Source organism: Amphiura filiformis, chromosome 20, assembly GCF_039555335.1.
Source record: "Amphiura filiformis chromosome 20, Afil_fr2py, whole genome shotgun sequence".
Lineage (NCBI taxonomy): Eukaryota > Metazoa > Echinodermata > Ophiuroidea > Amphilepidida > Amphiuridae > Amphiura > Amphiura filiformis.
Window position 1 is genome coordinate 29,357,009 of NC_092647.1, and position 19,597 is coordinate 29,376,605.

At 38.0% G+C, this 19,597-nt stretch overlaps 2 protein-coding genes across 2 annotated transcripts in view; one reads left to right on the forward strand and one right to left on the reverse strand.

Moving 5' to 3' along the window:
- Nucleotides 1–7,073: 7,073 nt before the first annotated feature.
- LOC140143087 (LDLR chaperone boca-like) lies at nucleotides 7,074–15,994 on the reverse strand. The gene is made up of 3 exons (XM_072165137.1): nucleotides 15,806–15,994; nucleotides 11,020–11,252; nucleotides 7,074–8,942 (listed from the first exon to the last, which is right to left on the reverse strand). Exons 1-3 carry the CDS (start codon nucleotides 15,989–15,991, stop codon nucleotides 8,519–8,521), a joined length of 843 nt encoding a protein of 280 aa, XP_072021238.1. The 5' UTR covers nucleotides 15,992–15,994; the 3' UTR covers nucleotides 7,074–8,518.
- Nucleotides 15,995–19,195: 3,201 nt separating this feature from the next.
- Nucleotides 19,196–19,597, forward strand: part of LOC140142249 (talin-1-like) — a 276,867-nt gene continuing 276,465 nt past the window's right edge. The window contains 1 exon segment of the mRNA XM_072164217.1: nucleotides 19,196–19,310. The gene's annotated coding sequence lies outside the window, so the exon portion shown is untranslated.

Below are 19,597 nucleotides of genomic sequence, written 5' to 3' on the forward strand. Positions count from 1 at the left end.
CTTGTAGACCCAAGCCCTGCAATAAAGGAACAGGTTTGCTATTCTTTGGTCCACCTCAAGTTCAGTAGTGATGTACACACATATTTCTCTGGTCTCAGTATTGAATCATGCACTTGAAATTAGTCTTGCAGAGCATACACACACAAAGGTTGTTTGTCGGTATGCTTGTGGCACAACACGAAAAAAGCATTCATACATACTCATGATATAACAACGTTTCTGATTGGATTTCGCCCTTTTTGCTGGTCATAAATACCGTTTATGACCAGTGCGCAGCGTTGGAACCCAATTAACGAGTTCCACGATTTTCTAGTGTTGCGTACGCGCGCATGTCACCGCGTCCATCACACGCGGAGCGCAAGAGATGAACGCGTTGACTCCCGGCCGTTGACCTCACGAGCTGCTTCCTGCAAGTAGGCCTACTCATTTTCTCCCAATTTTTGAAGGAAAACGGTATGAAAATGTTATTTCAACTTGTAAACCTTATTATTTTCATTTGTGTTGCTCTTGCCAGTCCCAATTTTTGACCTCAAAGGTTGACAATGCCGTTCTTGCCACCATTTGGATTTTGATGAGAGTGTGATAATAATAATATTGAAATGGGTTCAGTGTGATCAATAGATAGAAAATGGATTCTAATATAATTATAAATTGCTGTTTTAGTGTGCATTAGCATGTAACATCATTATTATTGAAAGTTAAACACACAATGACTATATGTTCCTATGTTCCATTTGTATTACGCTAGCTTTGAATGTCGACTTTTTTTTCATGCTGCACTGCATGTGTGGATGCATATAGTATTGTGAATCAACCAAATTCACATTTATTTCAGAAACTACATTGTATCAAAAACAAAATTGTTTCCCTTCTACCTAATACATCTTTTAATTTATTAACAAACATGTCGTAATTAGCATCTTCCATACCAATGAGTTCAAGAATCTATTCAAAACAGTTACATTCACTTCCCTCTAGGTGTGCCAACAACATTTTAAACAAGATAATAATATCTGTAATAATATCTGTAATAATATGATTTCTGTACATAATCATAAAGAGACCAAAATGTAAAAGCTTACCCTAATCCCTACAACCTAGCCCAGGGGTCCGAAATAGCGGTGGCATCACATGTGGCGCGCCGTGGCTTCCAGTGGTCTTGTGACATAATTTAGATTTTAAAAAATACATATATAAAATTTATTTTTTAAATCAAAAATCAAACACATTGATCAAACTTTGCAGGAATATCTCCAATATTCTTTTATTTCAACATTAAACAATGCGATTCCCATGTTATATCCTTGTAAAGACAGGCTAAAATAGTACAAAATGTTGCACCAAATGGCGTCATTTGCACCTCAAATTGCAAAAAATCGATAGCTTCAAGGGGGGGACACCTCCTCTGACTCCCCAGCGACTTCGCAGCCAAGTTGAGTGGTGCTTTGCAGTTTTCTTTTATCTCATGTGGCGCTTCAACAAATCTATTTGAGGAAGCCTGACCTAGCCCTAATCCTTTTAGGGTGGCAGTAGTTATACCAAGTCTTACCCATCTTTTAATCCCAGCTTTAATAATTTGTCTAGAAAGTTTTTGAATACCCTTTACACAATGTGTTTGAGCAAGGGTGAAAATAAGAGATTTCTACCAGAACAAAAAAAAGTGAGTCTGGTTCACCTGAATTAAGTGCATAAACAGTACTGACTTTTGTTTTAATAACATTCAGAAGTCAAAATGGTCTGCCAAAGTTAAATAGCCTACATTCAACAATAATAGCTCAAATTTTAATCTCAAACTGTAGAGAAACTCCATTTTGGTTCACCATTTCCTATGTCCTATTTCCTTTAAGGCCAGAGTAATGGAAGACACATTCGTCCACGCCTGAATTTGAGATTTCTTGATATTTATCAACACTAAGATGTATTCTTTCACTTGAAACTGATAAAATACAACTTGTTAATATTTACACGTATTTTTGCTTGATTTATTTCACTCTTTTCAACTCTAAAAAGTCACATGGCTCAAGACAGCTTAGTAAATTGGCGGAAATAATGAGTCAGAAATGCGCGAATGCGAAATATTGTGATTATGCGCATGCGATTCGTGTCATCGGCGTGACGTGGCGCAAGTCTGCGCATATATGTCCGACGCAGTCAAAGGCGCATTCGGTATGTTTTTAACGCCGGCAAATGCGGTGGTAACAAAACACAAATTTGCAGTCAAAATGCCACTTGGATTTTTTAATTATTTTGAATTTTGGCGCACTAAAGCAGACATTATAAATTCATTTTTGCAAAAAGATGCATATTAAGACCATGCACCAGGTACAGCTTTTACAAGCGTGAAAGTCTTGCCATTTTAAAATATAAGGACATTTTGTGCATAATTTTGACATTTTTTTACTAAAACATCGATTTCTCATAGTTCACTTTTGACAATATTGCACGATTTTTGTGACAAGATAACTCGAAAAATATGCAAGCAAAAGGTAAACTTTTTGCACTATCGTTTAGAGTACATCAAAGTCTAGGGAAGGTTTTCTCATTTTTTCAAAATATTTGTTTTAAACAAAAATATACACCATTATGTGCAATTTTTAGCTGAATAGAATGACAAAATTGCTTTTTTCACATGTTTTTTCCAATATTTCGAAAAAAGAGACGAATAAAAAAAAAAAAAACCCTTCCCTAAGTTCATGTCTCTTCTTCATTAAAAGCTAACTGATTTTTTTTTACTCCGAACTGATTGTCACAAAAAAAATGGGGTAAAAAAGTGAAAAAGTGATTTTTTGTGATTTTATCAAAAACTCGAGATTTTTGAAAAAATCTGACGTCACCATGGGATTCCTTGACTCATTTCCTTTCCAAAAATGTATAGTTTTATATACTTTGGAGATACAATTCAGAAATAATGATGCTCGAAAAGGTCCATGTTCTCTCCCATTACTCTGCCCTTAAGATCTCAGGACAAAAGTGTAGCGTGGTGTTGTGATTTTGATTTATTCTCAACAGGTTTAATACAGTAGGCAAGTCACAGACCTGAAACAAGGCAGGTCTGTATTAAACCCGTTTATTTCCTTTGTGTTTGCGGTTAAGATTAAGAGTTGGTCTGTCAGGGTTCAAAAAGGCAATGTGCTATTCCAGTTGAGATCCATGTAGACATCCCCTGTGGAACACATGACCTTAATCTCCCACACATGGAGTGTGACTGACTCCATTTGAAATCTACATACCCTGTGTCTTCTAGACTCCCTTTATAGACTATGGGACATGGGCATTTATCTTTCACTTCCGTAGTCCACTCTTGGGCAGAACATAAAAACATAACAAATCAAGAGAAAATATATGTCTGAATTACTATCCAAAAAGTTCCCACGTTTTACTTTACTCATTTAGGAGTTATTTGGGGTTAAAAATGTGTTTTTCGTGATTTTTTTCCAATTTTTGCCCAAAAATGTCAAATATTAAAATAGCTGTAACTTTAAAAATAAATTGAGTAGAAATTTCATTTCTATTGAAGATGTTACATGTCATATGGATTTCCAACACTGGTGAATAAAATGTCATAGCACAACTCTAAAATATAAAAAATGGCAAAAACCATATTTTTGTGCTATTTTGGCCATTTTGACCTAAAAATGTAATTTTTGCATGGGAAAAAAAATAAATATATATTTTCTTGATTTAAAAAATATGTCATTATATCAACCTAGTTATTCTGAACAAAAAGTTAATGATGGTGAATGTCTGTGACCTATAGTTTTTGATCTATGGCCCTTTCAAATTCACATATGGACTAAAATAGCATGTTTTTGTCAATTTTTCCAATATTAGGCTGAAAATGGTACTTTTTTGTAATTTTAACAAAATTTTCAGTGTTTGGAAAGTGGGAACTTCACATATATTATGGACATATTATAGTACTTTCATTTTAAGCTAGTTGTAGATCCACTGGTAGCTCGGTTTCCATGGCAGAAGCAATTATATCGTCAATTTTACTACTTTCAATGCAGCAAAATCATTTTAGTCATCATTTTACTGCATTGAAAGTAGATAAAATTGCTGCTACCTATGGTAGTGGGCATACTAGTGGATCTTGAAATAGCTTAACATTAAAGTACAATTACATGTTCATATTATTAAGTGAAGTTCCCACTTTCAAAAACTAACTAAGTTGGTTAAAATGGCCATAAAGGACCATTTTGGCGTAATATTGGAAATATTGAACAAAAACATGCTATTTTAGTCCATATATGAATTTGAAAGGGCCATAGATCAAAAATTATAGGTCACAGACATTCACCATCATTAACTTTTTTGTTCAGAATAACTAGGTTGACATAATGACATATTTTTTAAATCAATAAAATTTATATTTATTTTTTTCCCCATGCAAAAATTACATTTTAGCTCAAAAATGGCGAAATAGCACAAAATAAGCTAAAATATGGTTTTTGCCATTTTTTTATATTTTAGAGTTGTGCTGTGACATTTTTATTCACCAGTGTTAGACATCCATGTAACATGTAACATCTACAATAGAAATGAAATTTCTACTCAATTTATTTTGAAAGTTACAGCTATTTTAATATTTGACATTTTGGGCAAAAATGGAAAAAAAATCATGAAAACACATTTTAACCCCAAATAACTCCTAAATTACACAGTAACGTGCAACTTTTGAAAGTGGGAAATGTTATATTATTGATCAGTGATATAATAGCTATATTTTCATGTATAAACCATCCTCTACCCAGAAAGGAGAAGCGAAAACTACTTTCTGAAGCACTTAGCAAGCCTTGTCCCATGGTCTATTAGCCTAAATAAGAGGTAAGCATTTTGGCTTAGTGTCATCTTGAAAAATTTAACATTTTTTCAGCATCGAATTTGCATGTTTCGGATTAGGGAAAGTGTGAAGGATAATTTTAAAGTTTGTTCGGTTTATATAAGGCGGAAATTATCCGGCTTTTGTTATGCACTTATCAAGTCTTTCCCCGGCCCTGGGGGACCCGGGACATAGCGGGGAACATGCCGGGACGTAGCCGGGGATGTACACAAAATCATTGCCCGCAGGCGGGGAAGTTAGCGGGACTTGGCGGGGATGTACAGTAGATCGTCCCCGCTATGCCGGGCCAATCATTCATGTTAGCGGGGGCTTTTGCAGGGGTGTACAATTTTTTTCCTCCGCACTGCCGAGACATAGCTGGGACTATCACGAAGAAGTCACACCATTAAAAAACATCAGTATACCAAGAACGGCCGATTTTTGCATACTCATCTGTGCGCTATTTTCATGATTGTGGCGCTACAAAGCAAACTGAGGAGTGGGGTAATTACTTGTTTTAAGTACCGTAACCAATATTAAAACCAATTTCGTGCATCTATAAATGAAAGTCTACTTTTTTTAAACACTTTATTTTGTTTAAATCCTTATGCGTCTGCATGTAAATTAAGGCTCAAACATGTTGATGTCTTTAAAATTATCGGCATCGTAAATCGGCCGTGTCGTGTACTGCTATCCAAATAATCCAATCGATCTTTTTTTATTAGGCCTATATTATGTCGTTCATTCAATAATCGACACGGGTATACCGCGCTGCAAACTTTAGCATGTGCTATTAAATCCGTTGACCCCTCTCCCACTACTGACGAAATGCAATATTATTGCCCTAAAAAGTTGAATTAACTTTGAACTTTTCTTCTTCTTCTTTTTTATCTATGCCCGTATACCGTATATTAAACTCTGCAAGATAGGCCAGGGCATAGCGGGATTGTAAATTGTTTTAGCATAAGCCCGGCCCATGATTGTGCCGGGATTGTCACACTGTAGCCGGCTAGCGGGGCGAGTCATAGCGGGGATGTACATAAAATTTATGCCCGTGAGGCGGGACTTTAACGGGGTCAGTGCCGGGATGTCACGCTGGCAAAATGTACTTCCCGGCTAAGTCCCCGCTTAGTCCCGGGTCCCCAGGGCCGGGAAAGACTTGATAAGTGCATTACTCGCACATCAATGAAGTCTCAACTCACACTTACGTAAATTCACATAAGCGTGACGCTAGACATGCATTACATAATGCACACCTTACAAGCACTTCGCCCAATAGCGTGCACGCCATTCTATATCAATACACAGTGTTGAGTCTTATTTTTCTGCCTTATATAAGCTGAACAAACTTCAGTAAGATAAACAGGAATTACCCAGGAAGATAAATATTACAGTGAGTTGATAATATTGGTAGAGTTATAAAAAAACACATGCATTAGGCTGACGAAAAAAACCTTGTTCTATGGGCTGACGGACCTTTCAAGTAGGATCGGTCATTCACAGCTTTTTTGTGTGTGCAAATTTGGGACAGCATTCATTTGTATAGGAAAAATTTGTTTCCCAATTTTTTAATCTGAGTCAGTCGCACGTGCAGAACAAGGTTTTTGTTTGTCGCCTTAGCTTATCCATCAGCCTGCCATATCCATTTTTCACCCTGATGTGGCAGTGACGTCATCACTGCCACATCAGGGTGACTAATGGTATACTGTGGGCATTTCAACCTTTATGTCAATGATATCAATCATCATACCGGTACTTTGTTTCACCTAGAATTAGGTCTAGGCTAGTGGTTTGAGTGCTTTTACCTGCTACGCTACTCTGAAAGCATGCATACAAACCGTTCTTGTATCATTGGGTTCATCACATAGTGACGAATATGAACAATTGGGTAAAATCCATACGAACAGATGAAGAGATTTTACTAAAAATGTTCACATAGTGACGGATAAGTTTGGTAATCTATTACATATGCGAGATGAGAAGTACAATTTTACACCATTTTAATATTATGGAAATAACATTTATAAAATTTCATGTAAACAAATCCAATTGATTATTTGGTAAAATGATGTTAAACATATCTAACAATGACGTTTCGTGCTACATCGTAGCACTTTCTCAAATCGACTGACCAATTCTCCCAGTCCTCCTCGTCTGCTTCCTGTCGGAGCGTGACCTTGGTGGCGCTGTTTTAGGTGGTTTTAGGAGTTGGTCATAGATGTGCGGCAGGAAGTGATTTCCTTCATCCGGTTGAGTGTGTTGGGCCCCCTTTTCCGTATCCAAATCGCTTCTTTTATGTGTCTTCTATTTCTGTTTTGCTCTCTGTCCTTTATGCTCGCGTCATTTACATGAAATTTTATAAATGATATCTACTGACAATCCTGATGAACTTGTTTACGGATTATGAAAATAACTTTCAATGATCTTCTTTATAAAAGAGAACATTAATGGAGAGTAACAGTTTATAATGTATGCCCAATACAATTCACCTACAATACAATTCCCAATGTTCATTTCTTGATCCATTTGCACTCACCATCCGTCACTATGTGATACACCCGATGTACACATGTGATACATCTGATGTTATCAATCATGCCATAATCATAGCTTTATTGGCTTATAAGCCAGACTGATTAAGAAAAACTACATGATACAAAATAGACATATAATAAGAACATCTGATGTCCCTTTTTCAGTACATACTTCTGGAAGCACTTTATGGACCATAACTCGGTCAGCAATCTTCATAAATTATGTTCCAAATACCTTTTTAAACTGGACTGTGAAATAGTAAAATGTGGACAAAGTTGGAAGTTTATGTTTAGAAATTGTTGCAGATGTGTGATTAGTGATCATGCCAAAGATATACTGAAAAATGATGATTGCCAATAAAACCCACAAGGGTCAATTTCACAGACATTTGACTGTCAAGTCCTAAACCTATTGTAAATCCCAATGACCACACTCATAACTCTTCAGTAATATTTATACATCAAAGTTATGATGTGTCCGGAGTTACGATGGATTAAAGGACCATAGTGAAATCAACCTATGGTCACATATAGATGAGTGATGGAGAGGGCAAAAGCCACATAGTTTGATCAGCTCGTAATCGGGTATTAATATCAATATATTTTTATTTCGAGAATTGTCTGGTAACATCTCGCCAGAAGTGTCACAAATTAGTATTTTAAAGTCCCATACTTTGTCTACTTTAAAACACGCACAATATAAACCAGACAGGTCAACTATATCACTCTTAACATGGGTCTACTTTTCGGCACAGTGGTAAAAGCTAGTAACAATTCTCGCCAATTTTCGCTGATCAAACTATAACTGCATCCATCCCACATGTCCATTCAAAGTTTGAAATAACAGTGGTCAATTCCCACTCCCATAATTACTTCACTCTCGCATAATAACCCCACAGTCCCATATAACATATATCCCAATATCAAATCTATCATACAATTCATATCTTAACCCCCTGAGCACTACCTGCCTATCTAACATTGCCTCTGATTGGTCAATTACATGATATCTTCACTTCATCACCAATCAGAATGGAGCTTTGTAAATAATTCACCCCAATTTTTTTGTGTGGTGAAATTATTCTAACAATGTTGCTGATTGGTCCAATTGAAAATGAAAACTTCTTTTTGGCCAATCGGCAGGTAGTTACCCCAAGCTTCATCATAACTCCTCTTTACCCTTTTGTAGCATCTCTGCTTCTTCCTCAGACAACAGCACCATATTGTCCTTAGGATCTGGGTGTAAATCCTTCTTAAATCCTGCTTTATTTGCTTTAATTCTAGCTGCTTCATCCTTGTCCTTCACCACTGATGGCTTCTTCTTCTTGTTCACATCATTGGATTTTGTCTTTTTGCTACCCTTCTTCTTCTTTTCTTTTTTCCCTTTCTTATCCTCTCCCTCATCATCCATTCCTGCCGGTCTTGGTTTGTTATCGATGGGTTTTCCCGATCCTCTCCCGTTGTACACCTGTCCTTCTATTGTGACGTCTTTACATTGTTTTTGATCCACGAGGAAGTTTTTGATCTCCCAAGCTTTGCTACCATCTGTCACCATGAACAAGGCTCTGTCATCTGCAATGATGTATCTGGTAAAAGAGAAGAAACAAAATGATTGTAGAAGCTTTGAGGTGAACCATGGCTCTCACTTTCCACTGCTCCACCAAACTTGATTTTTAATGAGCGACTTTTCCCCTCTCTATAGAAACTAATATCACTTGTTGCGATGAAACTCCCCTGGGATATGGCACACTATTCTTTGTTTAAAATCAAACAGAACAATTTGAGACTACTGTTATCAAAATCATTTTACCTTATCGCCTATACAATGTAACTCAATCACTGTACACCTTGGTCTGGGGCGGACATTTTATAAATGAATTTAGAAGAGCAGCAATGACATCACTTGTATTACATTCCAGATGTTGAATCTACGTCACATGCAAAATTTTGGGGGAAATTAATTGGCCGTTTATATCTGTGGGCCGTTTTTCTTATAACTGGTCTAAATACATGTAGTTCTATGGGAAGAATGCCTGTTGAGGGCGCTATAACCTCAATTTTAGTAACATAAATTCATTTTTTTTAAATGACCGATGATATTTTTCTGAAATTTTCAGAGTATGTTGTACGAACATGTAGAAATACAATCAAGTAGTTGCCCTACCTGCTCTTCTCCGAAAAAAAGAAAAAAAGTCCTATACCTCAATGATAATGAAACCTAGGTGTGTGCAGTCAATCCACTCTGAAGTACAAAGTACCGACGCGGACGCACACATTGTGCTGACTTTGAAGGCACGTATATCTGCAGCAGAGACGCAGCACTGCGAACTGTTTATGCGCTGTACATGCGGGCATTGTCACTTTGTACTGAGTGGACAAACTGCACCTCAGGGATAGGTCAAATATACTTTTTCTGAATCTTTATTATATAGGAAGACATTGGTATGGTTTTTACTCAGATTTGACTTACTTCACAATTTGAGCCCTGCATGTTAGCATTTTTCCAGTGTTCCTTTTTTTTAAACTTTTCAGATATGTTGTTTGGAAGTTCTTTTAGAAATACTTACAACTAAAAACATTTGTGATCTAATTTTGTCCAGGTCACACCACTTTTGAAATATTGACTATAGTCTATATATCTACCTCGAGTCACGGTACTAGCTTTGAAGTTCAGTGTGTGCTGCGTTGGCTTAGCGTTGTGTCTTGCCACTTTGATCACACACGGAAAAGTATGTACACACACTGTAAACAATAAGTTAACACAGAACACACTGAACTTCAAAGCTTGTGTTGGTGATTCGAGGTAGAGATACTATAGTCGACTCCTAGGCCAAAGAAAAAAATTGTTGTGTTGCCCTCAACCGCCCGACCCTAAATCCTGAACAATCAGGGTCGGCTTTTTTTTTTTTTTTTGTTTGAATGATGATTTTTACAGATTTGTTAAAAAAATCAATGTTTTTCAATTAAAATTAATATTTTATTGAAAGACTAGTCTTTAATTGATGTCTAACAGGTATCCAGAAGTCAAATTTGACAAATGTCCTCTAATTGAAGAAGAATTATTTAATATTTGAGGGAATTTTTAACAACTGAAGGTTTAAAAAAAAAAAAATTAAAAAAAAAAAAATCCCGACCGTCTGACCCAACTTTCCCATTTTCCCACTTGAGGGCAACACAACAAAATTTTTGTTTTTTTTCTACGCTGAGTTATTAATATTCTATCATTTCATTTCTGGTGAAGCTGTATTCAATCTCTGTTTGACTTTCTGTCCATTATTATGCCTATCAAAGATACCAAATGTTCATGTGTTGAATGCTTGGTGTGGATATCTGGATAAACATCAAGTGTCAGTTAATTTTACAACTGGATGAACTAGGAACTTGATTGATCAAGAACAAAAGCTATACAATAAGGTACAATATTGCCAAGGTCGTGTTTAATCCGCTAAATTGTGCTCTGTTGGATAAACATAACATTTTCAAAACCTGATGACATTTGGTGCAGACTGGGAGATAGAATGTTTATTTGCCACACCTTTGTGTTTTCACTGCTTAGTTATAGGGCATCAGCAACACTGACTGACTGACATCATGATGCCCTGGTAGGAATAGGATTCTCAGAGAGTGCAATAAACATCATCCGAGTACACACACAGGTCTTACCTCTGTAGTTGAAAATTAGCATTGAAAAGTTGGTCCTGCCACAGCTGGGTGAGCTTCTCCGATTCATCCCTGGTAGGACTCCCAGAAAGTGAAACAAACATCATCAGTGTCTGGCCTTTCTTGGACATCTGCAATACAGACTCCGGGTTCTTGGGATCAATCTTAGAGAAATCGATCTGAGGCTTGGGTTTCTCGTGTTCCATCAAATCATCTGGATCTTTTTCTTCATCTTCCTAGAGAAATAATATGGATAATTTACATGTATAATTATAAAAGTTAGCACTTGGTTGAGCTATGTAACATTCCTGTAATGTATCTCTTTTCCATAAAATGTTAGTTCTCACTGTCAATTATATCCCCTGAACAAAGGAGGTAAAACAAAGAAAATTTAATTTCAGTGCCGATGATGCCAATGTCAGTCAGTCGTGAGCACTGTCTCTAATGAGCTGAATCGGCTAGTTGTGAAATAAGGATCTCGAAGAATCTCATGGTTTCTCGCTCGCAATCCGTGTACAATAATTTAGACAAAAACACGCTGAGCACTGGCTGACCTGAAAGATAAGGTGTATACTGGCATCTGTTTTCTGAAAAACATTTCAAAATTGCTTCTAAATTGCTAAGGAGGCATGTACATTTAATTCTGTGATAAAAAAGTTTGCTTTATTTTTTTGTTGTTTTTGATCATTTAAATGACACTAACTTTTTGTTGAAATTTTCCAAATTGAAAACCTTAGGCAACATTCGTCTCCCTCCTCTCCGATTTACCTAATCATGAACTTTTTTTACGTAGTTCACGTAGTTCACATAATTCCGCTTCGTTTGGTATATTTATAGGTAACGATATGTGTTATTTAGATTAAGTGTCTAAATTGTTCTTCAAAAATGATGGAAAAATTCGAATTTTATCGAATTGCTGGCCTTTCTCGTGGTATTATTTGCATCACCTATCAATCAACATTCGAGTTGTCCGCGCCCTAAAGTAAATACCGCGCCGGCGGCGCGCGCTTAACTTTGCGTGACGCTCGCGCTATGCAAGTGGTGTGCAGTGTGATACGTGTTTCAGTTTGTCACAGCATAAATAAGTTCACAAGAAGGTTTTAAAGGAGGTAACCCTATTGGTTTTGGATATGGATTGTCTTTAAAATTACATAATAATATCAAATATCGCCCCCTTTATGCTGCTTTGTGAGAAAACGAGAGCATTTTCAGCGTAAATGTGAATAAATAGCCAAATCCAATACCTTGGTATACGTGAATTGCATTCTGGGCAGGCAAGCAACAACAACAACAACTCCCATTCGTATCCCTACAATGCTGTACATGTCCGGCCCGTATTGAACGGAAAATATTTGGGTTTTTTCGTACCGTTTCAGAAAAAAAGGAAACAAAATATATTTCCCCTTGCAATATGTACATTTCAAATGAATATAAAAAAGTTTGGGTTAAAAATGGAGAGGAAAAAAAACATCCGATACCGGGTTTTGAACCGGGTATCTCTCGCCTCTCGGGTAAAATATATGTTTTATATCTATATCGCTGGGTAAAATACAATGCGCTAACCGATTGAGCTAAATTGCCCACTGCGTCCATCTTGGAATTGTATAACTATATACGGCGTACCGTCTCCTCAGCAGTTAGTGTGGTTCGCTTTTTTCACAGAATGTGTATGACGTGAAACCAAAGTAGCTGTTGAGGAGACCGATGATTCGCAATTAATTCCCTGCCCAGAAATCCGAAGTAATTTTTAGTATTACAAACTGGTAGCCTGTAAAAACCGCTGTGTTTCATGATTTCTCTGGAAATACATCGACTTGGAGCATCAAATGTCAGGATAGTAATGAGAAAAATAGTATCTATCATGTGATACCAAAACCTCATCAACAATGAAAAATATCGGGGGGATGATGCTGTCGATCGGGTCACGGACCTTTAAAAACCTGAATATTTTCAAAGCTCATTTCATCTTCGCCGATAACTGCCTAGACCTCCTGGATGATTTACGTCAATTTGCAAAACATTTTCGTGGCATTTGTGTACAAAACCATTTTATCTTTCATATTTGTGATTTTTAAGATTGTGTTATTTAAATTACAAATACAAAATTAAGTTTACATATGGTGCTTTTTTCTCAACTTTTTACTGAAATGGTTTAGTTCAAAACACACGTTTATTTTTCATCTAAATAATATTTGATTTCCTTCTTTCTTTTGCGACATGCAAGTTCACCAGTTTGGTATGATAATTTGAGAGAGTCATAATTTTTCGTGTTTTAATAAAGAAATTAGAGCTCTTCAAACAGGGGAATGTCATGGGCTGATTGTTCTTGAACCTCATTTGACCTTCGCAAGAAAGTGTCTACCTCCTGGTCGATTTACGCCAATTCGTATGGATTTTTCGAGGTATGGGTATTCAAAACCTTTGTATTGGTCATATTTTTGAATTATACGAATTGGTTGGCATGATAATTTGAATTTTTCGTGTTTTAACAAAGAAATTAGAGCTCTTCAAACAGGGGAATGTCATGAGTTTTAATTAGTATGCATAATTGGTCACAGTTCTGTGTGTGGGGCAGTGCTAGGAAATTTGCATAATTTTAACTTTGTAAGAAGTTTGATTGTCGTCGGTCATCTTGAAATGACTTGTCACTTGATATGTTATGAACATCGGGCGATCTTTTCTTTTAGACCACCCGAGCTATATAAGGTTACAATTATGATTTTATCAAATTAAACTTTCGCATCAAGGTTAAACATGTTTTTAGCTATTCAAACATACCTTTTACCTTGTCGAACAAGCTTTAAAAGAGCTGAATGCAAAACCGGTGATGCAAACTCAGAAACCTTCGCGTAGCACGAGCACTTGATGTACGCTCGCTTTGACAGTGATTAACGCTCGCGTATAAAGCATTTTCAAACGTGTTTGACAGTTTTTTACTGCATGACGCAATTCTGAATTTATTCAAGATGGCGAATTTCTCGAAAAACGCGATGTATTTTTCTTTAAAAATTCTCTCATTTCACAAATTCTTTGCCACTTTCCACTCATCTGATCATCTTTCATGTAACGGAAGTGATGCTACTTTTATGAAGGTACGTTTCTTGTTTTTCCGATAATTTTAATAGTTTTTAAGACAAAAACTTCCGAGCATAATAGGCGTTTTCAATTGTTTGCAAAAAATTATTTTAACCTTGTTTTTTTTACCCCATAATTTCCCTCATTTATCGAAGCCCTGCCCTCCTTCAAATATATTAAACCTTGACTTCCAGGGGGGGCCGGCCAAGATTAACTGAATTTTGACGTCGTCATTGGTTTTACACGTAAACACAAAAATGTCTCAAATAATTCCAAAAGTGTATGCATTTTATCAAGCACTATTTTATCAGTCTAAATCCGTTGAGGTTCGACAATGAACCTCATTGTAAGTACTGTTTTTTTAAATAATTTTTTTAAATATATGAATAACGCACGATATAGCGATATATACTGAAAATTTCCTACCTCGCATACCAATGCGACTACGTGGTGTAATCACTGTAATGGTAAGAATCTCGCTTCTCACGCAGAGGGTCCCGAGATCAAGTCCCCACCCGGCAATGAATAAAATTTTTGCTTCTTCTTTTTTCTTTGAATCTAATTCTAAAATCATTTATTTTCATGTGAAAATGTATATTGCACTGGGAAATATATTTTGTGCATTTTTTTTTCTATTATGGAGCCTATAGAGCTAAAAACGCACTTTGGCTCGGGAAAAAATAATTGCGTCCAACGTGCAGGCAGTGTTGCCGTCATATTGTCTGTTTTGTTTACGCTTTTGGCTGTTGCCACATTGAATAATGTCATCCACCATCGTCTGTTGACTTCAAAGTGTTTGGCAACTGTTTAACCTTGATGCAAAAGTAAGCCTTGATACAAAAGTAATAATTTAGTCCCTATATAGCGAGGGTGGTCTAAAGGAAAAGATCGCAAAGCGTCATCGCTCCCATCATGCCCATATATGCCTTGCTTGTACGATTTACGTAGCCTCGTAGGCTTATTAAATGCAACATATCTTAATGGCATAATTATAATGGCTCACAGCTGTAGGCCTATACATGTTGACATATATCAGTGAGATATCTTTGCGAAATAGTACTAGTTTACTGGACTTGAATCATGTGAATCTTGAGTACGGTAAACACCCATCGAATGTGTGTCATCAGCCCTCAGATCGGCCCTCAGACACACACACACAGGCATAGAGTTGTGCAGTAGCATGTTTTGTTGACATTTTTTGTTTTTGTTTACATCAATGACAGAAGTACTCCCATAATTGAAAACTCAAATACAAGGACATCAGTTGGCAATCTTAATGTTATGCAATCAAGTTTACAACACATCAGTCTTACAATGGGCAGAGAGTTACTGAGTCATGCCATCAAGTGCCAATATTGATTACTTCAAGTGTCCTACTGGAGTGCCGATATGACCCTGTATGCAATAACAAAACCATGTTTTCCTTGATTTTGGTATGAAATTGAGCCAATAGAATTCAATGTCATGTCAATTTGGAGGGCAACTAAAACTGATGTGAGGTAAGTTTTATCTGTTTGGAATCTGTATTGACTATTCTGAAGGAATTACTGCAATGTAAACAAACTAACGCATGGCCCATATGAACATTGTGTACTGGTTTTCAGTACCCTGTTTTCCATGGGTGACTGTAGGAACCCATGGATTCGATCCATGTAAGTACGGTACTGAGTGGGTAACTCTCAGTAAGCTTAAAATTAAATTCATGCATGCTTACTTCCCACTGTTGAAACAGTTTTTCCATATCAGCGTCATTGTAGTCACGAATGTCTTTCTTTTTCTTCGGCTTCGCTTGTTCTTTCTCATCCGCTCCTATGACATCATACACAACGAATACCAATAAAAACAGGACAAAAATATGTCCTAAAATCGCACCACGTCGTGTGCTAAAGAAGGCTGCCATTTTGTCAACAATCAATCAATTATTATGTGTTTCTATAAATTTTATAAAACTGTTTCTTAATTTAACATTTTAGAGAAATATTTACAAAAAAAGTCAAACAGTGCGTTTGAAATAGCAAGTTTTTAAAATTTAAGCACTTTTTGGTTTTGATGTATGCACTATATTTAATACTGAACTTTCATATTTTAGATTTTACCAAATGTAAAAACACAACCCGGAAATGAGAGCACATGTCACACGTTGTCACATGTGATTGGTTGAAAGTTTGCTGCTCTGTTAACTTGTTTGTTTATTTAGTTGTTTATTTGTTTGTTTATTTAGTTGTTCTTCTTATGTTCTTTATTTCTTTTCTTTCTTTCTTTCTTTCTTTCTTTCTTTCTCTTTCTTTTTCTTTCTTTCTTTCTTTCTTTCTTTCTTTCTTTCTTTCTTTCTTTCTTTCTTTCTTTCTTTCTTTCTTTCTTTCTTTCTTTCCTTTCTTCTCTCCCCTTCCCCCTCTCTTCCATCCTTCCTTCCTTCCTCCCTCCCTCCCTTCCTCCCTCCCTCTCGCTCCTTCCCTCCTATACTTCTACATTGTGCATATCAGATATTGCAATTGCAATAATTCAAGGCAAATATTATTGAACACAGAAAACAGCATGACAAAATTGTTCAATGTGTAGGCCCTCTAGTGAAAATACACTGGAAGGCCTATTTAGCCTATCTGACTTCTAGAACCCTCGAGAAAAAAGTTTCTTCAGGCATGGGAATTTTTATGCTTTAGCTTGAATTCAGGTATTTTGTTGACCAAATTTATGCAATTTTTCTTTTTTACAGTCCATTATGGCCACTTACACTTCAAAAACTATGTCTAGGATATAAACACGAATAGACACCCCGACTATAGACACCACCTTGTTTCAATTTCTAAACATGTGAAGATACTAAACACAGCAAGTGTTTAGTGTTTAGGAAAGTTGAGGTAACTTGACATTTGGTGTTTAGGAATTAAATGTTTATTGAACATGGTGTTTAGGATTTTGATATTTGGTGCTTTAAGAATAACTAAATCACACAAACCCTAGCTCTCGTCCATCCATTCACTACAAAATCACACACCCAGCCCTCTCGTCCACCCATTCGCTACCAAATCACACCAAGCCCCCTCTCGTCCATCTATTCGCTACCAAATCACACCAACCCCCTCTCGTCCATCCATTCCCTACCAAATCACACCCAGCCGGCCCCCTCTCGTCCATACATTTGTTACCAACTCACACCCAGTCCGCTCTCGTCCATCCATTCGCTACACACCCAGCCCCTCTCGTCCATCCATTCGCTACCAAATCACACCAGCCCAGTGGCGGTGTCACAGGGGAGGGGGGAATGCCCCATCAGAACTCTTGCCTCCCCTCCCCCATGTTGCCTCCCCAGTAAAAACCCAAAATTACGAAAATTTCCATTATTTGCGGCAATTATGCGCAAAATTTGTTGATTCCCCCGAAATTAACTTTGCCCCTCAATTCCCCGAATAAATTCCTGGCGTTGCCACTGCACCAGTCGCCTCTCGTCCATCCATTCGCTACGAAATCACACCCAGCCCCTCTCGTCCGTCCATTCGCTACCAAATCACACCCAGCCCCTCTTGTCCGTCCATTCGCTACCAAATCACACCCAGCCCCTAGTGTCCATCAATTCGCTACCAAATCACACCAGCCCCCTCTCGTCCATCCATTCGCTACCAAAATACACCCAGCCCCCTCTCGTCCATCCATTCCCTACCAAATCACACCCAGCCCCTTTCGTCCATCCATTTGTTACCAACTCACACCCAGTCCGCTCTTGCCCATCCATTCGCTACACACCCAGCCCCCTCTCGTCCATTCATCGCTACCAAATCACGCCAGCCCAGTGGTGGCGCCAATGGGGGGGAACAAATTCCCCATCAGAACTCTTGCCCCCTGTTGCCCCCCGTAAAAACCCAAAATTGCAAAAATTTCCACTTTTTGCGGCAATTTTGCACAAAATTTGTTGAATTTGTCCCCTGAAATTCACTTTTCCCCCTCAATGCCCCCCCGAAAAACTTCACCAGCCCCCTCTCGTCCGTCCTTTTGCTACCAAATCACACCCAGCCTCTCGTCCGTTCATTCGCTACAAAATCACACCCAGCCCCTCTCATCCATCCATTCACTATACCAAATCACACCCAGCCCCTTCTCGTCCGTCCATTCGCTACCAAATCACACCAGCCCAGTGGTGGCGCCATGGGGGGGGGTGGGGAGCGGAAGGGGAAAATTCCCCATCAGAACTATTTCCCCCTGTTGCCTCCCCAGTAAAACCCCAAAATTACGAAAAATTCCACTTTTTGCGGCAATTTTGCGCAAAATTTGTTGATTATGGTCCCCTGAAATTCACTTTGCCCCCTCAATGTCCCCGAAAAAAATCCTGGCGCCGCCACTGCACCAGCCCTCTCTTGTCCATCCATTCGCTACCGGTACCAAATCACACCCAGCCCCCTCTCGCCCATCCATTCGCTACCAAATCACACCCAGCCACATTGTCGATCCATTCGCTACCAAATCACACCCAGCCCCCTCTCGTCCGTCCATTTGCTACCAAATCAAACCCAGCCCCTCTCGTCCATCCATTCACTACCAAATCACACCCAGCCCCTCTCGTCCGTCTATTCGCTACCAAATCACACCCAGCCACATCTTGTTGATCCATTCGCTACCAAATCACACCCAGCCCCGTCTCGTCCGTCCATTTGCTACCAAATCACACCCAGCCCCCTCTCGTCCATCCATTCACTACCAAATCACACCCGAGCCACATCTTGTCGATCCATTCGCTACCAAATCACACCCAGCCCCCTCTCGTCCGTCCATTCGCTACAGTACCAAATCCCACCCGAGCCACATCATCCATTCGCTACCAAATCACACCCAGCCACATCTTGTCCATCCATTCGCTACCAAATCACAGCCCCCTTCAGGGGACCCGGCCCCATACTGCAGGCCCTGAAACCCACTTTCTCCTTATGCAATCTTTCTTTTTTGATTTGTTGAATATCTTTCCCTTTTGTATTTTTCATTATGAAAAAATAAAAAAACACAAAAATCAGGATCAATAGGGGGACCAAAATAATAAAGCTCTTGCGCCCTCAGTATTTTGACCTGTCAACAAAATTCTTGCCTGAGACTTCCCTTTCGTGGAACATGGATCAATCCAGCCGAGCCGGGATATTCCTTTCCAGTGACGTCACGAATTAAATACGCCATTTTGAAGGGAGTCACCCTGCCTGGTGCGTCAACTTCCTCGAAGGAAATTGGCTGGAATTTAGGTGAGTTTATTAAATAATATACAATTTCCTCACATTTTGATTTGACAGCAATGATATGTAGATCTAGTTTATGTGTTAACACACATGAAATGTCGCATTAGAGCAAAGGATAATGTGTTAAATGAGAGTTTTTGGAGAAGATCGCGAAATGTCAATGTCAATAAAATAAAATGGTGTGTGGCTGTTCCGGTTGTGTACTTCTTCCGCATGTCCGGTTGCAATGTTTTGATAAAATGCATGACAAGACTTAGATTATGCTAATCTCATGGAATTCAATTATCATATGA